At 37.5% G+C, this 19,681-nt stretch overlaps 1 protein-coding gene across 2 annotated transcripts in view; it reads left to right on the top strand.

Moving 5' to 3' along the window:
• The window catches only part of LOC105480993 (glutamate ionotropic receptor NMDA type subunit 3A), a 171,571-nt gene that overhangs the window by 45,534 nt on the left and 106,356 nt on the right, over positions 1–19,681 (top strand). For both annotated transcript variants that reach the window (XM_011740233.3, XM_024792631.2), the window contains exon 2: positions 10,984–11,588. In XM_011740233.3, the coding sequence (XP_011738535.2) occupies positions 10,984–11,588 (605 nt within the window). The remainder of the gene's footprint in view (positions 1–10,983; positions 11,589–19,681) is intronic.

Raw genomic sequence — 19,681 nt, 5'->3', positions numbered from 1 at the left:
AATGTATTTGACTAGATTTGGACTCTTTTTGCTTTAACTAGATTAGTAATTAATGTTTCTGTCCTCACAAGACATGTGATTGTATGTTTCTCACAGTGGAGAAGAAAAATGATTAACTTCATAAATCAGTGTGTTCTTTATTCCTCTCTTAAAAAGGGCAATTATTTGTGGCTTAAGCATTACAGAGAGGTGTTAGAGGGTGCATGTTTTAGCTAAGCCAGAATCTTTCCTTTAAAATTCAGGAGGTAAAATTAACCACAGGTATCATTTATACATATTAAAATTAAGTCATACTCATTAAATATTATATTGAAGACAGACCATCTCAATTCAACAAATTATTAACCTTTATAATAGAAAGAGAAATACCTCTAATTCACTCCTGCCCCTTTATCTGTGGCATTCTATAAACTGTACCAGAGTTTGAGATAGGCGAGCTTTGAGTTCCCTTCCAAACCAAATGACAAAGTCATAAGTGCACTAATTGGTTTCTGGTGGATTGTTGAAACTAAATATTTCTGCCCTGTGTGATTATACTGGGCTTCAGTGGATGCAGGCAATGAATGATTTGACAAGTGAGTTCACAACAAGGGCCAGATGCAACCCAAATGTTTTATTTGAAAACTAGCCAACCAGGCATTTTTTCATTTCTTATTCCATAACAATGCTCACATAGACCTTCCTGAAAGACAACAGACCTGTTCATTCAGGATTCATCATCCTGGGCCTGAGGTCATCAGAGCTGCTTGAAGAACTTTTGAGTTTGATTACTAATTCATGGGAAAGTACTGCCTTTGTGACCAAAGATTTTAAGAACTAAATTCAACATTCCCAATGTCTCTTTACTTTCAACCATGATTTGAAAGGCACAAAGAGTTAACTATAGTGATATACTCCACAATTAAAGTGAAATAAAGTGTCACAGCAGCAAAGCATAATCATAATTGGTAGATCACAAGTTTTGAGATAAAGTGTTAAAATAGAAATGTATTGAGATACTGCTTAATGTCTTGCTAATACTATTTCTAGTGTTAAACTGGTCAGTGTCAGGTAGCAAGCAATGAATGTGAATCAATAAAAAATGTTTGAATTCTCAAATGAAATAAGAAGCCATTATACAATAAAGTTGATTTAATAATTGTGAAATTATTCTGGAGTGATAAACCAATATATGTAAAAGGCATATTACATCACAATTAGTTGAACCATGATTTTGACATACAAAATGTCCTTATATCAATGTTTTAAATGTCTTGAGAGTATGGAATTGAGAGAAAAAGTTTATGTCAACTGTGGTATCAGTTCTTGAGGGTCTTTAAAATAAAAGTAATCGCATTTAGCTGAGTTTTCATTATTAATGCAATAAAGCAAATTAGCATGTGACATATGCCATGTCTTAATAATAGTTTCAGGCTGCATTGACATAAAGTAATCAAATTTCTATGGAGAATTTAACTTGCATGCTAGACAGTTTAATTATCTGGTGCATATTTCAATAGTTCCCATTATAAGAAAATATGCCCAAGTTTGTCACAGAGAATGTCTATAACAATGATTTTAATATTCAATAAATTTTAATTATCTTGTAAATCATCTGCCTGTGTATGTTCCTTCAGATGTTACTTAATTTGACCAAAATCTAGGTAGTGAATTAGGAACTAAAATCAGTCCTAGAGCAACATCTTCATTCTAAAAGTTCTTAAAATTCAACAAATAATCTTACTCTTTATAATATACAGATTAAGAAGTTGGCATCAGTTTTGAAAATTATATCTAACTTTAATATCCTACTGCAGAAATGCCTCTTTTATCCCTGACTGGGTTATTGATTCCACCATTCCTACTGTCCAGGAAACAGATATGCATTATATCTTCTATTTTTATAATATTCTCCGCTTCATAAAGCACTTTCACATGCATTATATCATGTGGTCCACACATTGCTCTGAAGTAGTTGTTTGACAATTAATATTATTCTCCTTTCACAGTTGAAAAATGCAAGTCCAAGTTCCCCACAAGAGTCTGGATCTCTAATCTAGTCCTCACCCTCCTCAATGCTGCTAAAGCTGGTCTATCTCACTATGGGATAGTCTCTGATGTATTTTACTCTCATGAAATGAAATTGTAACATGCTAGGTATGCTTTCTCTTTAGCTCAAAGCATATTAAAAGAGACTGCAAGGGAGTAATGAAGGTAGGTACAGTGACCTAGCAAAAGGGATAGCAAGTACCTAACACTGGCAAGAAAGAGAGAAAATGCATTTTCTAAAGAGGCTCGAGAGCTCCAGCATTTCCACAAGCTTGGCTCCACTTGGTTCCGACGACCTGGAAACCAGTTGTCTCTCTAACCCCTGAGCACATTATGGTCTGGCTTCCAGGCATAATGACTGGTGTTGACATCAGAATACTATGAGTCATTGGGAAAGGATCAATTACACCAGCACAAAGAAGTTTGCTAATGATGATTAACAATAGTAACAATAAAGCTAATATTTACCAAGCACCTACTACATGTCAGGCATGTGATGAAGCTTCCTTAATTGTCAGGTTCTGCTGTCACATTTCCAACCACCTCCTCTCTTTCCACTCATCTATGGTCCTTTGACCTCCACCTGCAAACTTGGTCTTGCTCCAGTAACCAGGGCTAGTCTAAAATGTAAGCTGGAATGAAGATATTTGTCTCAAATCTAAAACTCAAAAAGTGCATCACCATTCCTTTTAGACTGGCTCAAACTGGGGGCCTTATTTCTTGTCTACTACTGTCTCACTCCTAATCTGTTCCTCAATTTGTTTCCTGGTGCTGATAATACTGCCCTCTAGATTTTAAAATCCTGAAAGAAAAGACCGTGTTGATTACTTTCACTACTGTAGTCTCAGCAATAAGTAGCCAGTGCCTGACACAAAATAGGTGCTCAAGTGCTTGTTAAATAAACTGAACGCACCACTACTCTAGCTCTTGCACATCAGGTCTGTCAGTGTAAACTTCCTCATCTCAGCATGGTCACCATCATTATAAACTACCACTTTCTGGGTAGGACTGTGCTGATGCTTTGCATACATGATGCTATTCAATCTTTGTAAAACTTATAAGGTAAACAGTCTCATTTTCATCCCACAAAAGAGGAAAATGGTTTTCACAAGGTCTCACATACATAATTGGTAAATCGAAGAACAATAATTTAAATGAAGATGTGAGTGACTCCAAATAAAGCCACCTCCTTCTAGACGCTCCTCAAGATTGCGGTGAATTTCCGAAGTTCTGACCGAGGTTTTGGACTTCACTGATTACTAATAGTCTTTCTTTATGTCAAATGCCCACATTTCTAAGGATTACCTGTTCTTGGATTACCCTTTCCCATGTTGAAACATCTTGCCTAAACAGACTGCCCTCCTAAGTCACCATATGACTAAATATCTTCTGTAGCCATGCCCTTTGATCAAAGCTCTCTCATTCCCAAGTATGTTGGTGGCATTTTTTAAGCCCCAAAAGTTGTATTTGTGTGGGGCATAATGTATATGAGTGGGTTGGAAGAATAGGACCCAGAGAATGAGTGAGTCAAAGGCTTTCAAGATTACCAAGGGTTGGGTGAGAGAAAGTGTAACCATACAGAAAAGGTAGAAATGGGATAATGTATAGATGAATGAGTCGGGTATTAATAATTAGGTGGAATTATTATGGGGAAAAAATCTATGATTAGAAGCTTGGTGCAGGTAGCTTGAGTGATTATCACCCACCAACCTGTTATGCCCTGACACTCCTTTCTGTAAATCATTCTGGGGCTCAGAAGGATTGGTTAGCTCAAAGAATGTAACATGCATGCTTCTGCTATTTCTTCTGCCTGAAGACATGCAATTCTTTACCCATGGCCTGGTATGTAACAGACTTTAAAATAATTTGTTGTATGATTAAATAAGCTGGTTGTCTTTGAAGACAGTAGTGTTGTGCATGCCAGTACTTTCTTCTAATTGTGTCTACTCTATTTTAAGAAGTGAGCCCTGTTTCAGATCACCAAACCTCTCAGCCTTTCCAACACTGCTGCAATGAAATAGACCATACCTAGCATTGCCAGCAATATTATGTCAACTGCATTGCAGATTATCACTGTCATGCAGTAATAATCCTGCCTTCTGAAGCATTCATTATATTGTACCACTCTGTTATATATTCTTTAATATATCAGCCACTCAAAAATCCTGAGGGATATGTGCTAAGATCTTTGTGGACATCCTCATACATGGTGGTTGAACATAGTCTAGATTATGGTTTCGACCATGAAATTCAGTAGAATTGAAATGAAAACTTTAGGTGAGCTTTTCCAAACTTGCTTACTCTACCAAACACAAAACTGATGTCATTAATTATGCAACTATCATTCTTTTTTAAAGTGCTGTTCATGAATAAATACAAGTTTTATCATTTCACAAGAATTGCTACACATGGGAGGATGAGTGAAGAAAACAGTTGGGAAGCCACGTGCACATTGGGCAGCAGGCTGGAGCCCCTCCCTGACTCCCATGGCCCAGACACACAGGGAACGTCATTCTAACTCATGCCTCGGACATCTTAAAAATGGCTTTATTCTGTGGGCCTTTGGGTTTACTGGCAAATCATTGGAAATTATTAAATCTACAAATGTCAAGGATCTACTTCATATGTTCCTCTTATCAAGTAGAGGGAACAGTATAGAATAATGGTGAAAAGCACAGGCTTTTGAGTTCAACAAATTGGGGGTTTGAATCCAGGCTCTATTTTTTCTTTTTTTCTTTAGACAGAGTCTCACTCTTGTCATCCAGGCTGGAGTGCAGTGGCGCGATCTTGACTCACTGCAACCTCTGCCTCCAGACTCAAGTGACTCTCATTCCTCAGTGTCCCAAGCAGCTGGGATTACAGGCATGCGTGACCACTCGGGCATTTTTTTTTTTTTTTTTTTTTTTTTTTTTTTTGGCAGAGACGGGGTTTCACCATGTTAGCCAGGCTGGTCTCGAACTCATGACCTCAAGTGATCTGCCACCTCAGCCTCCCAAAGCACTGGAATTAAAGGCATGAGCCACTACACCCAGCCCAAGCTCTATTTCTTTGTAGCTGTGCCACCTTGGGAAAATTACTCACTTTTTCTAAACCTTGATTTTGTCATCTATTAAAGGAGGATGATCATTGCAGTCACCCCATGTGGCCATTGTGAGGATGCAATAAAATAATATGCATAATGCACTGGGGACATCAGTAGGTATTAGCTCTTCATTTGTATAATTATTATTAAATTACAATTTCTGGGCAGGGACTACACCTTATGCTTGTCTGTGTCCTTAATGTAACCATAAAAACAGTTAATTTCTTAAAAGCCTGGGCTTCTAAAGGAATCATCTTTAATTTTCAGAAGAAAAAGTCTTCCGTATAATATAGGTCAAATGAGATGTGCAATAATGAGAAACAGAAACCGTCCCGCAGCCTCTTTGGCTGAGGAGAAGTGATAGCTGTGTAGAAAGCCTGTTCTGAGCCTCTCCAATGTATTTAGTAATCAGCAGATGGATGAAAGGAAGGAAATCTCATCTCTGGTAAAAGTAGTGGAAACATTATACTCACTTGAGCTTTCTGGGCTTTGACCTAGCTCATTTGGTTCCCCTTGCCCAGGAAAATGCTGAGAGAATTGCGTCTTTTCTCTTCTCTTAAACCCAGCCCCGTCACCTCTTTTATTCTGTCAGGGAATATCTCAAAGCTCTCTGGCAAAGTCTTTACTGCAGGCAATCCTGTTTTTGAAACTCTTACTAACCCACAAAATAGCAGAATCTGTGCTTTCTGAGAGAACAGATTGATGAGGGATCTCCGGGAGTTGGCACCAAGAATTCCTTAACTTGCACGCTGAGTGGCACTGGAGCTTGTTACCAGAGAAAGAGGAGTTGGGGGCATGGGGAAGACTCTACTGTGAACATAGTATCTCCCAAATAAACAGCCCCTCCCAACATGATACAGAGCACTTCTGTTTGCCTGCTAAGAAGTTGGTGTAATTTATGTTTGTAGAAGATATCTATTGCTGAGACCATTGTATGAAAATAGACATGAGAAAAGAGAAGGAGCAAAAACAAAGAAAAATATTGTATTGCACTCAGTCACTTCCAACAGTGACTCAACTCTAAGTCAATTGTAACAGCTACTACTTATGGGCCCTCACTCTGCGCCAGGCACTTGCCATGCATTCTCACATTCTTACATTTAATTCTCAAAATGAATCCATAAGGTAGGAAGTAGCATTGTCCTCATTTGAGAGATGAGGGAGGTATGACTCAGAGATGCTAAATGACTTACAGAAGGCCACATCGTGCATAAATCATGGAGACAGAACTTAAGCATAGGTTACCCTGACTACTAAGTCCTAACCACTATACTGCTTCTCATAAGAGAATAGAAAAGCCCAACTGCTGAAGAAGACAGTGGCCCCACCAGCAAGGAGAACTTGGAACTTAAGGACACCGTGGAACCTGCTGAAGAGGACAATGCAGAATCACAAAGGATATATAGAAGCAGGTGGCGGCTCCAATCATTTATCTGAGACTAGGAAGATAGTACCCAAGTCAAAGAAGAATGGATGGTCAATGAGACTACATTTTTAGTTAAATGTGTTTACTTTTATAAATCATTATATATATTTGCCTATTTAGAGATCAATTGTTTTCAAATACATCTCATTTTTTTAAGTCCCAATTAGAGAATGCTTGTATAGTACAAATACTCATCTCTCCCAACCTCTATCAATCATAATTACTAAATTAATATTTCCTAGTTTCTTCTCCATCTCCTAGTTTTGCCAGACCCTATTATTTCATTTACAGTAATTTTCATGACTTCTAGTTATAGGAAGTGTTTATTCATCTAGTTAGTTACACATTGTCTATCTCTCATCCACTATAGAGACAACAGGAAATGCCATGCAGAGGTCATGGCTCACAGTAGGAGCTTAAAATTATTTCTCCTGATTGAATAAGTGTTCTGTAAAGGATTCTGTTTCCTTATTGACTAGTAAATGTTTTATACATTTGGCGAGCATTAACTCCTTGTCTACCCAATTTATTACTAATATTCTCTTGTTTTTCATGTTCCTTTATGTTTTATGATAGGTGTTTAAAACTAAAAGTAAGGTGTGCTGTGATAATTTAATGTTTTCCTTTTATTATTGTAATTTCTGATACATATTTACCTATTTGGTGTACCTTTTAATGATTTGATATGTACCTTTAGCCGTTTAATGGCCTGGAATATATTTTTAATATGTGATGTAATGAGAAATTTAATTGTTATTTTTCTAACTAATCTATTTTCTCAAATTCTGATCTCCTATATCTCCTATTTCCTTCCCTATATCTTTATGATGTTAATTTATAACATAGTAATTTAATATATTTAATTGGCTTATACATTAGCATTTGCTCCATTTATTTACCTATTAGTGCTTCCCTGTTTTAATTATTATTGCTTTATAAAAATTACATTTTCTAATGTGTTCTAATATCCTCCAAAGCAAGGCCTATCATTTTCTTTTTCCAAATATTTTTTTACCACTCTTGCCTGAATTTTCTGTATATGGAACTTTAATATTTTACAGTCTGATCCATAGCAGGTTAAGCAATCTTCTCCACTGAATGATTCTCTGATACTCTGAACCAACTTCTTGGTGACTCCTCTCTCCCTGCAGCTCTGCACTTACTTGGGATTCATTCCATGAGTGCATGGCAGCATGGACATTCCCCAGCCATATTTCCTGCCGTATGCTTTCAGAAATTTCAGGCTCTGAAACAACATCTAAGCAGATTACAATGGAACAAAACCCCCAAAATCAATGGAGTAGAGTGGAGTGTCATCTCCACTAGAAATGAAGATTCAATTCAAAGTATAGAAAAATTGCATTTGAAAATCTTTCAAATTACCTACTTAGCTTGACATATATGGTTTTGTGTATACAACATGAATAATATTATAGCTACATTAAAGTATGTGATAATATAAATAATATGCCATAATATAATAAATAGCACACTTATTTAAGGGAATGAGAATTATCGGTACACTTAAATTCATATTTTCTCCCTCCCACCTCTCTCTTCTAAACCTGTTTATTTTAATGTATATAAATTGAATGCAAGGCAGTTTCACTCTATCTGCATGGTAGAGACAGGCTTCCTGCTTCTTGAGTTATTCTGTTTCTGGATCTCTGATTTAGGAGACAAACAATGTGGAAACTACTTTTTAAATCTTTATATCTTCTTTCAGGCCACAAGTTTGCTCTTTTGCAAACAACAAACCATATGTAAGACACAGATTTTCCTTCTCAATTTGACTCAATAGGTCTTGTTTAATTTTTGTCCTGGATTTTTGACAAAAATTGTACTATCGGGCTTGAATTTTTGGGTTTTAAGTTTTCATACTCTTGTGTGTGTATGTGCACGCACGTGCATGCATGTGCATATGTGTGTGCCTTTGTCCTTATATGGAGAGAAATTGGAAAACACTGCATCTGAGGCTGCTAAATAAAAAATATATCATTAGATGCTTCTAAACTAGTATTTAATACTTTTCTGAAGAAATATGTCTCAAGTTTGTGTAAGGATTAACTTCAACATCTGGAATTTCTCAGTAGAGTTGTTTGCAGGGGTGAGTGTGATTATATGAATTAATCATTATCCATTGTGGGGGTCTTCGGTTCACTCACATGTCTCCCTTTCTCATGCCAACTGGATTTGCTTCTCTGTCTAATACTAAATGCTCAATATGATTAGCTAATTCAACTTCCTATTTAATAAGAAAGCAACAATTTCATCTCTGCCTCTTAAACTATGCTATTGATTTTTAAATCTGTCCTATGAGTGATTCGGAGTTTATGGTGCAGGAGAATGATATGGTCATATTTGTATTTTAGGAAGAAAACTGGCCACAGAATAGGGAGCTGAAGCCAAGAAAACAGTTGGGAATAATTTGTTCCTGCTAGCTAAATATAGAGCTTGCCTGCCATTGCTTTTTGCTTCTAGAAGAGGATTAAGACAGATGAGGAAATAAAAAAGGAAGACGGAAAGGAAGAAAGCTAAAAGAGGAGGGCAAAAGAAAACATGGGAACAATTTATATGAATCAAAATGAGGAGTAAGGAAATGAAGCTTCCATTTCTCTCACCTCAAGATCCTGCTGGCAGCTCAAGCCTGGACACCCGGAGCTACCTATCGGATCCTGTCTCCTGGTTTTTCAGACCTTTCTCTCTTTTGCCTCTCACATCTGATCTTGTCACTAAATCCTTTTTAATTTAATGTTATTCTATTCTATTTTTGAGACAGAGTCTCACTCTGTTGCCCCGGCTGGAGTACAGTGGTGCAGTTTTGGCTCAGTGCAACCTCCATCTCCCAGGTTCAAGCAATTTACAGCTAATTTTTGTATTTTTAGTAGAGACAGGGTTTCACCATACCAGCCAGGCTGGTCTCGAACTCCTGACCTCAAGTGATCCTGCCTCGGCCTCCCAAAGTGCTAGGAGTACAGGCACAAGCCACTGCGCCTGGCCAATCCTTTTTAATTTTAAAAAGACAATTTTTCATTACCCTCCCTGCCATGAACAGCAGTAGAACCCTTAGCATGTAATCAAGATCCTGAGGGGCTTCTAATTCCCCATCCCTGTTGAATGCTTCCCAATGACGATTTTTCCAACTCTCTGTTTTTATCATAACAAGCTTTGCTCAGAAGCTTAATTTGGAAAGACAAAAGACAAATTCTCAGAACAAATTTTAAGAATAAATCTTAAGACTCCATCCTACCTACCATCATGAGTACCTATGGTCATCGTTTTCCTCCTGTAAACCTCTGTGGAATCCTCATTTTTTATTCTACACATATCAAAGTCCTCTAAATCTTTCAGAGTTGAAAGTACAGCATAAATTCTATTTCCTGTTACACATTTTTTGGAAGGTAGGGACAGGCCACACTTCTTTGTTTCATACAAGGACTTGAGATTTTACTGAGAAAGCCTTCCTCATTTCTCAATGCATATTATTGAATGTTTAGCAAGCTCTTAAAAACAATCCAATAGTTCCCAAAAGAAACATAGTTAGTTCAACTCCACCAATATTTATTGTGCCCCTAACGTATATAAGACATTGTGCTACACATTGTCTGGATGTCAGATGCTTGCTCTTGAGAACAACAATTAACAAATGTATTCATTGGAAGACTTATTTCCACTTCAATTATATGATTAATAATTTGTGACTTTTCAAATAAGATTCTCTTCTTTCATGAAGTTTGTGAATTCCAAAAGTAGGAAAATTGTGATAGAAGTTACATAAGTGTGTTTAACGGCACAGATTTCACTCTTCACTGCACGAATCCATGTTCAGAAGATACCAAAAAGTAATCAAGCCTTTAACATTGCACTACACACTTAGTCTTGATGTATGTATTGAAAATTATTCTGTACTTATTAGAAGTGTCTTCCTCAAGGGGCTGGAAGTTTAGGAAACTATGACGCATCCATCTTTCACATCACCCTTATAAAAACACCTGCACTCTGCTAAGATTTCTCTATCATTAATTTTAAAAGGAAGCAAAAGTAATTTATTCTCATTACTGCGTATGAGATGAAAGTTTAACAAATGAGATCTTAATAGCAATACCAAGAAATGGGAAGCCATAAAGGAGACTGCCTATAAGGCAGTAGACACACTTGACAAAAATCCTAAACCAAATGTATGATTGTGTTACTTCTGATATTTACACCAAGAACCATCTGCCCTCTGGTACTCTTAGCAAAAATTATTAGGAAAACAGTTGTAAGGAATTAATTGTTCCATTAGGCAGGAATCATAGTTTTCCAAAGTATGGGAATTTTATCCCAGAAGTATGTGAATATCACAGTGAAATTAAAGGATTAAGCCTCATAAGAAAGCAAAAGTACCCTATGTTAAAGTCTTTGGTCAATGCTTTCTAATTCTTCTTTTTCATATCTTTAAATACAGAATCCCCTTCACCTACAACTGAGTTTAGAAAATTCATTAAGTTCTGATGCTGATGTCACTGTCTCAATCCTGACCATGAACAACTGGTACAATTTTAGTTTGTTGCTGTGCCAGGAAGACTGGAACATCACCGACTTCCTCCTCCTTACCCAGAATAATTCCAAGTTCCACCTTGGTTCTATCATCAACATCACTGCTAACCTCCCCTCCACCCAGGACCTCTTGAGCTTCCTCCAGATCCAGCTTGAGAGTATTAAGAACAGCACACCCACAGTGGTGATGTTTGGCTGTGACATGGAAAGTATCCGGCGGATTTTCGAAATTACAACCCAGTTTGGGGTCATGCCCCCCGAACTTCGTTGGGTGCTGGGAGATTCCCAGAATGTGGAGGAACTGAGGACAGAGGGTCTGCCCTTAGGGCTCATTGCTCATGGAAAAACAACACAATCTGTCTTTGAGTACTACGTACAAGATGCTATGGAGCTGGTCGCAAGAGCTGTAGCCACAGCCACCATGATCCAGCCAGAACTTGCTCTCATTCCCAGCACGATGAACTGCATGGAGGTGGAAACTACAAATCTTACTTCAGGACAATATTTATCAAGGTAGGATGCAAAGTCTCGGTTATATCCCTATTCATAGGGCTGTGACAGAGAGTAAAATTCCCCTATCTGACCCCTTTGCAGAAATCTTGACTCTGAGTAGCTTTAAACTTTAATAATATTTCTTAGAGGATTTCTGGTTATATAGGCTGGCATTTCATGATATGCTATCTGTAATTTGATCTACAACCTTGTAAGTACATGGTACAGTGGGAGTGCTCAATTCTGCTTTAAAACTTTGGTGTAGCGTCTTACTAGCTGCTGTGTTCTTGGAAAGTTATTTAAAAGTTCCAAGCCTCAGTTTTCTAAGTAGCAAAATAGAATAATGAAGAGCTTGGTATAGTATAATAAAGATACCATGAAATTTATATATGAAAAGTACCTAATACCATGCTTAGCTTATAGTAGATGCAAAATAGATGTTTCTTTTCCTGCCCACTCTTTTCCATATCAATAAAATTAATCAAATTTCTCTAAATCTATACAAAAAAAAATTAGTCAAGCAAGAAATGGACTTTTCCCTCTCCTCCCTGGCCTTGATGCTTAAGGCAGTGTAGAGTAGTAAAGGCAAACACTCTTGAACTCAAGTTCAGATTCTCTGAACTTGAAGTTTAGCTCTGCCACTTACTGCTTGAGTGACTTCAACAAGTTACTTAACTTCTCTGAGCCTTAATTTCCTGTGTTCTATGTTCACTTATGTAAAATGGATATAACAGTAGATCCTATTACCCATAGAATCATTGTGATTGATGATTGATAGATAGATAGAGATAATAGATAATAGATAGGTAGTAGACAAACAGGATACATTAGCAGAACTAAGAGTTCCATGAGAGTATTATATATATACATTTGTATAATATTATTTATTTGTTTATACATTCATAATTATATTTGTTTATTTTTAAATTAAATACCTTTCTGCGCCAGTTCCTCATATGATTCAGAAACTAGAATGAAAATGTCCATTTAAATTAGAGAATAACACATCATATGGAAATGGTTTTGGTGATCCCTGGGAAAAGGGGAATATCCTTAAAGAATATTTCATTAGGGCTTAGACTTTCTTCTGAAAAAGGATCACCTATGGTCAGAGAGGCCAAATCAGAAGATTATTATTTCTTCAAAGATGAAGTTTTCCCTGTAGACTAGGCCCTGTTTTTAGGCCATCCTGGAACAGTGGCATCTGACTATGTTGGGGACTATAAGGCAACTTCATAGCATCTTACCTTTAAAAAAGACATGGTAAAAGGTCAAGGGGTACGAATAATTGTACATTTAATTATATATATGTATAAATTGAGCACCTACTATGTACAAGGCAATATGTCAAATGCCATATGTAAGGGAAAAGTGAAAGACTGAACAGAACCTGTAAACTCCTTAAAGAATGTTGTTAATAAAATAAAATTATTCAAATATATTTACTACAAATCTATTAATAAAAAAATTGGATGTTCTATCATCATGGGAACTTTCCACTTTTCCAACATTATATTTTAATTTCCACAAGATTAAAATACATGCATGTTTTATTTTATAGCCACTCTCCAGATTTAATCTACTGTTTGTATGCTAGCACACAATTAAGGTTCAGAATTGTATCTAAGACAAGAAACATTCTCCTTTACAACAAACATACAAGCAAAGCTTTGATTTATAATTTCAAATAGTCATTGTTTTGGAAGGACAGTCATAAACAGCAGCCAGGACAAACCACTTATGAAAACTACATTGAGTTGCTTAGCATCTTTCTGTCTCATGTAAAAAGGAGAATGCAAGAAAAATGATTCTTTTGAATCCTAAAAACATTTAGAAACTACAGAGAAGAATATTTGTTGACTTAAGTTGTATATACCTTAGGGTCTCATTTTACCAGATCAAACTGATCTTTCTGGCTCCTCAAGATTTAATTTATATTAAAATTACGTTCTTCCTTCCACAAGGATCCCATGGCATTTTGTATATAAAACTATATAATGGCACTTGGCACATTCTATCATCATTATTTGTCTGTGTATCTGACTTCTGAGCTAGAATATAAGTTCTGTTAAGTGGAGACGCTGTTATTCAGCCTTATCCAATGCCTAGCATATAGTAGGCACTTAATAGATATTTATTGAAATTGACATAGAGGCCGGGCGCGGTGGCTCACGCCTGTAATCCCAGCACTTTGGGAGGCTGAGGTGGGCAGATCATGAGGTCAAGAGATGAGACCATCCTGGCCAACATGGTGAAACCCCGTCTCTACTAAAAATACAAATATATATATATATATATATATTAGCTGGGCATGCTGGCGCGTGGCTGTAGTGTCAGTAGGAGAATTGCTTCAACCTGGGAGGCAGAGGTTGCAGTGAGCCGAGATCACGTCACTGCACTCCAGCCTGGCAAGACTCTATCAAAAAAAAAGAAAAAGGAAGGGGAGGGGATTGACATAGAAAGAAAGAAAAGTAACTTTCTGTTATATTTACATCCTACATCATCTGTTGCTGTAGAAGAAAATGGGTAGTTGGTAGATATTGTCTAAATTAAGTACTTTTTTAATGTACATAAATACTTACTGGATGATTTCTGTTTGGTTTTCTTTCTCTCTCACTTGCTCACTCTCACTCTCTCTCCTCTCTCTCTCTCTCTTTCTCACTTTCTCTCTCTCTCTCTTTCTCTCTCTCTCCTTATGGTGTGATATTAGGTTAGGTTACTATATAACCTCTGCCCTCGTGGCTATTTATTCCACAAACTTCGAAGCTATAAAAGAAGATTGTGAGGTTTGAAGCCCAGCAGTAATTTACAACGGGTCAGTGACAATATTTTCATCAAGATGAATGTGTTTGAGAAATGAACCCAAAGAACTTCAGGAAGTATGCCTGAGACTTTTTAAACTCCTGAGGGATACAAGCAAAGAGAAAGTTTGAAAAGTGTTCAGGAACAAGTCAACGAAAATGAGCAAAACCCAAGAAGGAGACTTTATAATGAATAACTGAAAAGCTGCCTTAAGTCATAAAACATCTGTTGATTTTCCATCATCCTTATTTATTTTGTTTAATACAGTCTTTTAGAAAGTTAGTTATTCTCAGTCCATAATTCACATCTGCATACAGTAATTTTCTTAATTGTTCTTAAATTTTGTAAGGCTGACCCCACTTCTTCACTGCATAATAAAAGTTGGGAGGATAATGAGCCATGAATAGCGGATGTCAGAGTTATGCAAGTTTTCATTTCTCACACAGTCACTTTCAGTTTGGGCTGACAGAACTGTTAACATCTTGAAATGTTAATGAAATCACCAAAAACATGGCATTTTCAGCTAGGCTTTTAGATTAGAAAAGTCGTTTCTCATGGCAGACTACATACACGTAATTACAGGTATTAGAGATTTTATTCTTCCTAGGTCTCCACATGCCAGAGCAAATGTCCATCATAACTAAATGCAGACAAAACATTCAGGGACCAAGTTCATAGCATGATCTTCAACAATCTTCAACAATATATTTACAAGTTTTTTTTTTTTTTTTTTTTTTTGAGACGGAGTCTTGCTCTGTTGCCCAGGCTGGAGTGCAGTGGCATGCAATCTCAGCTCACTGCAAGCTCCATCTCCCTGGTTCACACCGTTCTCCTGCCTCAGCCTCCCGAGTAGCTGGGACTACAGGTGCCTGCCACCAGGCCCGGCTAATTTTTTGTATTTTTAATAGAGATAGGGTTTCACCATGTTAGCCAGGATGGTCTCGATCTCCTGACCTCGTGATCCACCCCGCCCTGGTCTCCCAAAGTGCTGGGAGAGGCATGAACCACCACGCCTGGCTACAAGTTGTTTTTTAAATGTTAGTTATTTGGAGCAATTATTGGTGGAATATTATTTTTGAGAATACCTTTATGAACACATATGAATGGATGTTTTTGCCCAGCCAATGACAACGTGTTGAACTACGGTGGGGTAGACAAAATGAAGACTTGAATTCTGATGTTTAGGAGCTGACAGTCTAGTGAATGAGGTCGAAATGTAAGTAAATGGTTATAAAACAATGCGATGTGTGATTTATAAGAATAGAGATATATTTGGAAATACAGAGGAAATAATTAACTCTTCTCAGAGATTTGGTGATGAGGGAAAAACACTGGAATTGGATCCTGTAGGTTTGGAACAAATTCACAGACAAAGGAAATTACATATGCAAATTCACCAAAACCTGAAAGATAAATTTAGTATGGCTGGAGCATTATTTGCATATGAAAAGGATTCAAGATGATTCTGGAAAAGTAGTGAACTTTATAATATACCACACAGAGCTTGTATGCCAAGCTAAGGCATTTGCATTTTGTATGCAGAGCGATGTCAGCTGAATGGCAGAACATTCGCCCTGACATGTTTATAAAAATCATAATCCTGTAACGAATTAACCAAATAAAGTAATATAGTATAAAAGCCTTGCAAGTAATTTTTTTTAAAACCTTAGGATATAAGCATTGTTTTTATTTCTCAAAATTGGTTTCAGCCTTGCCCACATTTACTCCCTTGCTGCATTCCGAACATCGGACTCTGGGGAAAGTGAATAGGAGTTTTGAGAATTTATCTGCTGTTCCCAGGATTACGATTTGCCCATGCTTGCCTAAAGGCCCTAAGTGCTAATAAATTCATTGTTCCTGCAGAGAAAGCTCCATGGGTTGGTCATAATCTGGTCACGAGCACTTATCTTTTCTTTAAGAATTCCAAGAGTCTGGACACTGACAGACCCCTTGTTCCTCTTGGCCTAAGAAGTCCCTGACTCTTTGACTAATTAGTCATAGTTCTGATAGTTTATTCTAGCTTCTAATTGGGATGTAGAATCCTCCCTTTCTTCTTTGAACAGCTTCTGCAGTTCTGTTCTGTATCCCGTGAGAACCGAATCAAGTAGGCAGTGATTAATTCATTCCTTTCTTCACATATATTTGCTGAAGTTAACTAATATGAGGTCAAACCCTTGTCTGGAGACACAAGGAATAGAAGGCAGGAGGCCGTGCTGTCAGGAAGCTAGCAACCCCCTTCTGTTCTTCCACCAGGAGAAGACATACTCATCTAATTATTCACAGTTTTATCCATTTTCCTTGACCTGGCTGTTTGGTTATTACTCTTCACTGGGATAACACCCTTTATACCAGTGATTATACTCTGCTGGTGCTGGCATTTCTAGGCCTCCCTCCTCAGTTGACCCTGAATTATGATTCAACACACTAGACACTCTTTTCCCTCCAAACTGTGTTTATCTTTATGCTTACACAGTCAAGCAATATCAATACTCACTGGCCTTTTATTAATAATAAATGTTTTAATTATTGATTCTGCATATATTGTTAAGAACCTGTTATGTGCCAGGCATTGTGAAGAATTAGAAAATCTTCAAAAAAATGATTCAAACAAATGTCCATTCAAAAAACCCAATGTATAAATTAATAATCATCACAATTTATTCCTGAACATTAGCAGAGTTCCAGAAGAACCTGAGGCTGAATGCTATAATTCTAATTTTGGATATTCTGTCCACTGTCACTATAACTTAGTGGCATTGTGACCATGTTAAAGTTATTTAAATGCCATAAACTTTAATTTCCTTAACTAAAAGGATACCTATATCAAAAAGTTAAGTAGTATGCCTAAGGTCATTCAGCTAGTACTTTGTAGGGGAAGATTTAAACCAGTTTATCTAAGTCCATATTCCAGGCTCTTTCAGAATTAGTATAAGCCTTCCTTAATTGGGATCCTATTACTTTTAAATTTATGTTCTTTCAGCCTGAAGCTATGTAAATCACATTTGCATACAGTAATTTTCTTAATTATTCTTAAATTTGTATAAGTATTCTTGTCCTAAGGACCTCTACCAAGACAAACTGGTTAACCCACATGTTTCAACATGTACTTAAAAGAAATGCAGTTGCATTAAACATGGAAGCCAGGGGTTGGAGGCTGCTAAACACTAGCTCCCTGGAAGCCCGAGAAGAACACATTGCTTATGGCTGATCCAGTATATCCAACTATTACTCCTAGGTTAACTTTCTCTGCTAGACCTACTAAGGTGTTGATACTTCTAGAGAAGACATGTTTTGGTTCATGAATCTCAGGGATCAACACTTAAGGTCTGTATGTTCAGATGTTTTCAATAGGAACCCTTGTGAGTGGAATCATTTGGCTGAAAACCTTTGAAAATTGCCTCTGCCTCCGGGCCACTTAAGTCATGACAAGAGATGAGTCTAAAATTTTCCCTAAGTCACCAGGGGGCGGGGGCGGGGGTGCTCACATAAGGGACTCTGGAAAATGTGTATTCTCTCAAGACTCTATTTTGGTGAATACAGGTCAAATTTACTTAATCTAGGATTCAGCAGATTTTAAACTGTGGAACGTTTCCTAATTAGGAGAGCTTCCAAGCTTTTATGTGCCTAAGAAAGAACTGTATTCTTTGTTGACTTTTTCACTTTATATGCATCTACTGTAAAATCTGGGAATCTGCCAAAAAGCATGAAACTATGCAGAGCAATACTGAAGCTCTACTCTGATTTTCAGATTTATCTCTCAAGACCACTTCAATCTGCATACCCTACAACCCTTAGGATAGATGTTTGACTGGTAAATACTGCATAATGTCTTACTGCCAGGGCTATGCCAAGGCAATACTTGAAGGGACATCAACACCTTGGCTAGCCCTGGGGCCAGATCCAAAGAGCCAGAATGAATTGAGTTGTGATGTTACACCATGTGACCAGGAACAGTTCAAGGGCTAGGCAGAGATCATAATTGTATAGAAGAGTCAAGGTTCATACCAAAAAGCAAAAGTTAAGGACAATGATGTAGGTGTATGGAACAAGTCAAACTGTTAGGTAACATATCAGAGAAGAAAACACAGACAGAAAAAAGTGCCAGCTTGCCAGTTACAACACATGGAAGCAAGAAAAAGAGATTGCCATGTCTCTGCGTGTGACTTCTTGATGTAGCAAGTCCCTCATACACACCAAGAGTAACACAGCACAAAACATGTATGAAGTGATGACCCCACCACATAGATTAGTATTGTTCTCTTCTTGGTGAAAACTTCAAGAAAGGTAGGAACTCTCCTTCCACTGTACAGTTTCACCTATAAGTAACTGAATTTTGCAGATATTGATAAAACATAGACCCAAATGATTCAGATATGTGTACATATATGTTTAATATATTACTAAATTGCTGGTGACCATTAACTGATAGAAATCATTTTTAAAAGATGAGCCTCGTATGCAATTTTAAAAGATGACATAATCAGGGATTATAGTGTGCAGGGCCTTCTGTTCTGAGGATGGAAATTTAGCAATTTCCAAACACTATTAAACTCCTTCTCATCAGAGAGGTTCCCCATTTAACTAACTTCAATTTTTTTTTTTTTTTTTTTTTTTTTTTTTTTTTTTTTTTTTTTTTTTTGAGACGGAGTCTCACGCTGTTGCCCAGGCTGGAGTGCAGTGGCGCGATCTCGGCTCACTGCAAGCTCCGCCTCCCGGGTTCCCGCCATTCTCCTGCCTCAGCCTCCTGAGTAGCTGGGACTACAGGCGCCCGCCACCGCGCCCGGCTAATTTTTTGTATTTTTAGTAGAGACGGGGTTTCACTGTGGTCTCGATCTCCTGACCTTGTGATCCGCCCGCCTCGGCCTCCCAAAGTGCTGGGATTACAGGCTTGAGCCACCGCGCCCGGCCCTAACTTCAATTTTTTATACTCTCCATTATTCAGGAAGAAAATGTGTTGAAAGTTTAATCCTTCAAACAATTTGTAAATTACAAATGCAAATGTTTCCTGACTTAGTGAGCCCCATTCTTCTGGCAGAGTGATGAAGACCACTCTAAGAGATACATGTCTGATTTGAGCAGAAGACATGTGTTTAATTGCATTTACCCCAAAACATTACTGAGCAGTTACCCTGGCCAAGCACTGTGTTGTGCCTAAGACTCAAAGATGACTCAGTGTGGTAGGTACTTAGATAGTCTAACACTGAAGCCTCTTTTAGCTTGACAGCCTGCAGTGTTATAAAGCAGAGCAGTGGGGAAGGGAGAACAGCAATTCTGTAGAAGATACTGCTCTCCAAATCTGGAGGCCCAAATCC

The sequence above is a fragment of the Macaca nemestrina genome, chromosome 14, assembly GCF_043159975.1.
Source record: "Macaca nemestrina isolate mMacNem1 chromosome 14, mMacNem.hap1, whole genome shotgun sequence".
Classification (NCBI taxonomy): domain Eukaryota; kingdom Metazoa; phylum Chordata; class Mammalia; order Primates; family Cercopithecidae; genus Macaca; species Macaca nemestrina.
The sequence above is the reverse complement of the archived record's forward strand: the minus strand, read 5'-3'. Positions and strand labels throughout refer to the sequence as shown.